The following is a 6,793-nucleotide window of genomic DNA, read 5'->3' as shown; positions in this document are numbered from 1 at the left end:
TGTCTTGGACTCATCAGTACTGAAACATGACCGTGGGAAACAAGCAAGACAAGGCTTGACTCAGCAGTGAAGAGAAAAATAAATAGGGTTTAAGGAAAAAATAATGACAACTGCACATACTTTTTAGTCCAGAGATCATGTACACAGTGTTCTTTTGAATAACAAAGTCTACATTTCAGCCAAGGTAATGACTGCAGCTTTGAAAAGCCAGTAGGGAAAAAGTACGTGATTTGGTAAAACAATAAGGATAAAAACATTTCTCCTTCCACGTTTCTTTAAGGTCTGGTTAGCAAAATAGAACAATCAGAAAGAGTGTTAGTGCAGATATTTAGAACTTTTAGGACACTATAAAAGCCAGCTGTGAACAGTGAAAGAGAATTAAGAATCATTAAGAATCTGTGAATAAGTAAGTAGCTAAAAGAGAGAAGGCAGAGGCGAAGTAGGTGAGGGCATATTTGTTGGCTGATAGAAGACACACATGAGGGATGAGAAATATAACCTGTGCTTTACTGCATTTTATTATTTTTTTAGGTTACTAAGATCCATCCAGCAGACAGAGGCATGAACTTTCCTGGCTATCACTCAGCTATTAAATGAAGGGTACCACCTGTGACAGACACGCCATTATCTCCAAAAGTCACAGCATCCATAATAGTTGGATATTAGGATGCTTGCAATAATTAATTAATAGATGCTTGCACAATACTCTGAAAATCTCAATTTATAGGATAAGCATTAATTTCAGATTATTTTTGTGAGGATGGGTTTCTCCACTTCACTCTGCTTGTGTTTTCATTGCCTAGCTATAAGCACTGGAATGAGGGCCTCCTGGTGGTGGAATCTGAGACAGTCAAGCGGGAAGAGAGCACATTTCTTAACAAAGCAGTGAAATGGTTGTTCTTTTATCTCCTGAGTTAGCTATAATGAAATAAAGAAACAGAGAGAGAAAAAGAAGTGTCAGCTTTGACAATAAAATATAGGTGAGGTATTTAGGAATCTAAAAGATGGGACATCTTTAACTGCACAGCATTGAGGCAACAAGAATTACCTCACTGCAGAAAAATTTAATTGGGTAGGGAATTAATTTCAATATGCAAAAAAAGTTTTAGTTTACAGGTTTTTAATTCAGGATAGGTAAGGCTTTATAAAGCCTTACCTATCTGTAACAACCCGGCAATGTAGCAACTTTCAATACAGTAACTAAAATAAATACTCAGAGTAAGCCTAGAGTAAATCTACTGAATTCACCAGTCAATGGGGTTTCCCTGTAATTATTGATATAACAGAGAACAATAATAATCCTGCAGCATATATTAGAAAAAGCAAGTGACACACTATGGAGTTAAAGGCAGCTCTGAGAACGTCTAAGCTATAGATTCTCTATCACTTTTGAGCCAAAAAAGCTGAAGAAGATGCTCCAAATTAGGCTACCAAGAACAGCTTGGATCTATTCCAAAATTTCCACACTGCCATGTGCTACAGCCCTATCTCCATCCTGTCAATCTCTCAGCCTTCCACCAGTGTTCTCAAAGATGTCCTCCTGCGAACATAGGCAGCTTCCTTACACAATGACTGTGACATACAGGTTCTTCACCATTTAACAGGCTTTTGCAGTTCCTAAGTGATCTCTGTAGGTATTGTCCTGGAGAAAGAGTGTGTGCTAGGTGTTCTTTTTCCCACAGAGTGACAGGAACAGAAGGATGCAACTACTGCACCATAATGCTCTTAACATAGCTGAAAATCGTATGTCAAACTATATATAAATATATATGTATGTATGTATTTGCAATATACTGAGAGACAATGCTAGAAACAGCAACAGCCAGTTCTTGTCTTGGTATCTACCTGATGTAGGTGGAGAAACAATGACGAAAAGCTGCTGCCAAAATACTCTGGGAGGTTGGTGTAGTGAGGAAATTCTGTAGCATTTTTCAAGGAAATGGAGTTCTGGTGAGAAATGAAATTTTGTCAAACCATGCAGAAAAAGAAAGATTCCTGAAGCAGATCACAGCAGAAATCAACTACCAACTCTGAGACCATTCACACAGGGATTATTCACTGTGGGCACAGCAACCAGGCACAGGAGGAAACATTCACCTCCCATGCCAAGGCAGTGGGGATGAGCTGCCCGGCTTTTTCCAAGTCTCCGCTCCACAGAAAGAGGCAGTAAGAGAATCACTCTGTGACCCCCAAATGCATGAGACAGTGTAGTTTTATAATAATTACAGTGTATTTTTACAACACTCATCCTGCTCAGCACAAGGAGACCTCAAGCAACAGCTGTGCTGAAACATACAGGTTTGTTCTAGGAAAAAACCTGAAAAAACCACCCCAACCAAACTGAGCTCAGTCCTTCACTCTCCTGTATGGTCTTTGGCTCTTATAAGCACCCAGGTGAGCTGCCTTTGTGTTCTCATTTCAAAATTGTAATTCTACATGCTCTCAGCTTTTCTTCCAAAGTTCTTGCCTTCATTTATCTGGACCTTCCTTTCATCTTTCTTACCCAATATATGCACACACGTGTGGGTATTAAATGGTGATAGAAGCCACAGCTACTTCACAAAGGCCTTGCTCTGAACAGTGAGTTTTTATTCTACTTTTAAGGGTGTTGACTTCCCCCCACACCCCATTATAATCACTTCTCTTATTGCAAAAATCACAGCTTTCCAGTGCACAGACTCTGCTATACTGGGTCTGAAAGCAACTGTTTTTATAGTATGTGTCCTGCAAGAACCAGATATTGGTTAGCAGGACTACCAAAAGGTACAGCATCACCAGAAATTTTTCTTCTCTCAAGTCACCGGATTTAACTGTGCTATTTTTCCAATTCTCATTCCAAGTGAGCAATTTTCTGGTTCACTTAAGGCAGGGTGCCAATTAAGCACTCTGGGAATGAAAGTCTGTTAGATAATTTTTTTTTCCTGGAGTACTGGCACTTAGTGTCACGGTCATGTTCACATGGTTGTGGTGTTCGGCCAAAGACAGGACTTGATAATCTCGGAGATCTTTTCCAACCGAACTGATTCTGTGATTTCTGTGATTCTGTACCATTCTGCACTGTCCAGGTCCCCATCCATCATCCCCTAAACCCGTGCAGACGGGACGCCAGACCTCCTCCACTTCTTCTTCAACGCTCCCAAGCAAGGGAGGGTTCTCTGACTAATGGCGTTTAGTTATTTAGCTGAATGAATAAACAAACAATCCCCATCAAAAACATTTTTAACAACTCTTTCAGGCGATTCGAGCATTTTAGGGAAGGTGTTAAGGAAAGCGCCGTCAGCACAGCACTAGTTTGACGCAGCCCGTGAGCAGGGCCGACCCCCGAGCCCGCTGCCCGGCACTCCGCCCCCGTCTGCCTCCAGTGCGGGAGGCGGAGCGGAGCCGCGGATCCCATCGCCACGGCAACGCGGCGGCCGCAAACCGCTCCCGGGACACGCGGCGGATCCCACCGGCGGCGGACGCGAGCGCCGGGAGCGGGCGCGGCCCGAAGGAGAGGTGCCCCCCTTCCCCCCCCCCCCCCCCCCCCCCCCGGAATTAAGGCGAAGCTCGATGGAACAACCCGGCCCAACCGCTCCCGCACCGCGGGGCTGACCCTACCACTGCGGCGCGGGGGGGATGGGGGCTGGGGGGCATTCTTCATCGGCTCCGCTCTTGCCGAGCCCGCTGCTTTCGCCAGTGAGATGCCGGGAGGGAAAACAGAACAAAGGAGCATCCCGGTGGTGGCCCGTGCGGGGAATAGCGCCCTGCGGGGCTCCCCTTCCAGCTGTTCGGCGTGCCCCTGGGGTGGTACGGCCCGTGCTCCCCCGAGGTGCCGGGCCGCGCGGTACTGGGGGTACCGGCCGGGGGCCGGGCGGGGGGGGCGCACCGCGCACCGTCGTCCTCCGCCCCCCGCCCGGCTCGGTCACGTGGCGGTGGAGGTGCGAGGGACGTGGCCGTGGAGGGCCGATGCTGCCGGGTGGCAGTGGCGGGGTGGCGGCCCGGACCCCCCCCCAAATCGCTGTCTTGCCCTGAGAGCTGGGGACTCTGCCTGGGGAGAAGCTCACTGGAGAGAATGAGGGGTTCTGCCTGGGGAGAACATGCCTGGGGAGAACATCACTGCTCTTGGCCCACAGCCTCAGAGCTGTTGTGTCTCTCCCGCTCCTTCAGGAGCCCGCCATAGGCCTGGCCAGCAGCGTGCAATGCCTCTCTTTGGGAACTCCTTCAGCCCGAAGAAGACCCCCCCCAGGAAATGGGCCTCGCTGTCCAACCTGCACCTGGTGAGTCCCCGCACCTGCGGTTTGCTGCAGGAGCCATGTCTTGGTGCCAGGGGTGGGTGGCTCCTGCTGTCAGTGCCATAACCCTTACAAGGGCTCCCAACTGCTTCTGGGGCAGGAAAAAGTTCTTCACCCAGAGAGTGGTTGGGCTCTGGAATAGACTTCCTAGGGCAGTGGTCACAGCAGCAAGCCTGACAGTTCAGGAAGTGTTTGAACAATACTCTCAGGCACACGGTGCAGCTCTTGTGGACAGTTCTCTGCAGGGCCAGGAGTTGGACCCAATGATCCTTGTGGGTTCTCTCCACATCAATTTATTCTATTATTCCAACTATGCTGCTTTCTTCCTGCAGTGCAGCACCATTCCTGATCACTGTGACTGTACATGAAGCTAGAAATGGAATAGCTCAGGGAAGAATCATCATCACCACACCTGCAGCCCAGAACTGTCACTGAAAAATTCTCACCTGTGGTCTCCAAGTGCAGGGAGATGAGTTTGTAGGTGTGAGAAAGTGCAGGGATGGCAGTGAGAGGAACCAGTCCTCTACTGCACCAGTACATGACCAAAGTAGTACATGCCCAAAGGTTCCAGGGGCCATTTGGACCAGCATCTTCCACTGGAATGCCAGTCACTAAGAAATGGGAGATCAGGGGGTGGCTCTGGCATTCTGTGAAACTCTTGAGTGTGATCTTCTCCCTGCAGCTGGATAGATCCACCCGTGAGGTTGAGCTGGGCCTGGAATACGGCACCCCCACAATGAACCTTGCTGGCCAGAGCCTGAAGTTTGAAAATGGCCACTGGGTTTCAGGTAGAGTACAGCCCAGCTTGTCTGGTCTGAAGTAGCCATGGTTGGCTGACAATCTGTATTTTGACCTCCTTCTTTCCTCCAAGAATCAGGAGGCTTCCTGGGGGATCGCAGGGAACTGCAGCGCTTGCGCAAACGAAACCAGCAGCTCGAGGAAGAAAACAACCTACTTCGGCTGAAAGTGGACATTCTGCTGGACATGGTGAGCCTTTGCCCAGCTCCTACCTGTCCATAGCAGTGGGGATGCCCGGGCAAAGAGTGCTGGGTTCCCTGAAGAAGGCTGCTCTCAGTGCACCCCACTTTCTGCTTTACCCTGTTGTGCAACATGGGTGTAACGGCAAAGTGACTGTGGGAGTAAAGCCTGATCCCCTCTGTGGAAAGAGGGAAAGGCTCCCCCCACATCAGAGCTTGTTGTGAACACTGTGTCTGAGAAGACAGAAGTCCCTGCTGTCTCCTGTTTCCCTTTCTGCGCAGAATATGGCATTTTTCTTGCCACTCTGTTCTCTTCCCTAACTATGAAACTGAGTTACAGCCACTGTTTCTGGTCACGGAAGATTAAAGCTTCCATCTGCTGTCATGAGGGGCGAGACATCTATCCTATGTGTAAAACTGTGAATGAAAGAATTTCCAGTAAATAAACCGAAATTCAGCCTTACCCAGAGATCACAGCTTTCATGCTTAAAATCTGGAGAGACATTCAGGGAAATAGAACACACATCTATTTGCAGTTAATAAGTGATTTAGCCTGTATGTCACTCTAAACAAATATTTTATTTCCTTACTCTTCATGTGTTTTAAAACTGGAAAATGGCTTTTGTGGCTGGAGCACTCAGCAGAAGCACTATCTGCTCTTCAGGTTTTCCAGACGATCTCAGTGAAACATGACATGGCAGCTTCCCCCTTGCTCAACAGGAACAAATTACCTCCTGCAGGACCTGGCTTGTGGCTGTAAATCTTGTTTGTACGGTGAAGTTGGAAAAGCCTCACCAGCTTTTAACTCCCTCCTGTTGTTGTTTGCTGTGCGTTCCAGCTCTCTGAGACCACTGCCGAGTCCCACCTCATGGAGAAGGAGCTGGAGGAGCTGAAGCAGCACAGCCGGAGGAAGAAGTGAACAAGAGATGGCCAGCTGGTTCTGGGTCTTGGCCCACGGGATGCTGGGGCTGGCTCGGGCCTCCCAGCCATGATGGTACTGTGTGAGGTACTTTGTTTCACGGGACCACGAGTGCCGAGATGCCTCCAGTGCTGTGTGGTGCTGTGGGTACTGCTAATGGCTGGTTTGGCACCACAGCGCTGTTAATTAACACGATTTTCCTCAGAGCACTTTACCTTGCTACGTTTGCTCAGCGCAGCCCAGCACAGGTACCCTCCTCTCTGAGGCAGCCGGACAGCCGGTGGTCGGGCAGATCTATTTCTGAGAGGGCTCCTGCTCGCCTTCTCTGGTCACCGAAGAGAGGAGACCTCTGCCTCTCCCCCACCGCGGGGAGCCCGTGGGTGCTTGTACAAACCTCACCGTCTGCCTTGGGCGAGCAGGATGCTGGAGTTGCCCGTTCTCGAGAATTTTGCATATTTGTTATAAAATCTTGCAATTAAAACCCGTTTCTGAGGGTGTTTGTAACACGTCGCGCTGTGCTGCGGGGGCCGGGGCGGGGGGCGGCCGCTGCTCCTCCGGGCCGCCAGGGGCCGCTGCCCGGCCCGGGCTGGGTGGCGGGAGGGCGGCCGCGCTTCCGGCGGCGCTCT

The 6,793-nt window shown here is 49.4% G+C and overlaps 1 protein-coding gene across 2 annotated transcripts; it reads left to right on the top strand.

The window, feature by feature from the left end:
• The first annotated feature begins 3,379 nt into the window (after positions 1-3,379).
• On the top strand, positions 3,380-6,648 carry CBY1 (chibby family member 1, beta catenin antagonist). Of its 2 annotated transcripts, XM_036401765.2 has the most exons (5): positions 3,380-3,495; positions 4,147-4,256; positions 4,954-5,059; positions 5,143-5,258; positions 6,087-6,648. In XM_036401765.2, the coding sequence occupies exons 2-5, from the start codon at positions 4,179-4,181 to the stop codon at positions 6,165-6,167; spliced, it is 381 nt and encodes a 126-aa protein (XP_036257658.1). In that variant the 5' UTR covers positions 3,380-3,495; positions 4,147-4,178; the 3' UTR covers positions 6,168-6,648. The 2 variants fall into 2 exon arrangements, with proteins under 2 accessions (XP_036257658.1, XP_036257657.1); XM_036401764.2 differs by lacking the exon at positions 3,380-3,495 and having other exon boundaries at positions 3,505-4,256.
• Positions 6,649-6,793: the final 145 nt, after the last annotated feature.

The sequence above is a fragment of the Molothrus ater genome, chromosome 5 (genome assembly GCF_012460135.2).
Source record: "Molothrus ater isolate BHLD 08-10-18 breed brown headed cowbird chromosome 5, BPBGC_Mater_1.1, whole genome shotgun sequence".
Taxonomy (NCBI): Eukaryota; Metazoa; Chordata; class Aves; order Passeriformes; family Icteridae; genus Molothrus; species Molothrus ater.
The sequence above is the reverse complement of the archived record's forward strand: the minus strand, read 5'-3'. Positions and strand labels throughout refer to the sequence as shown.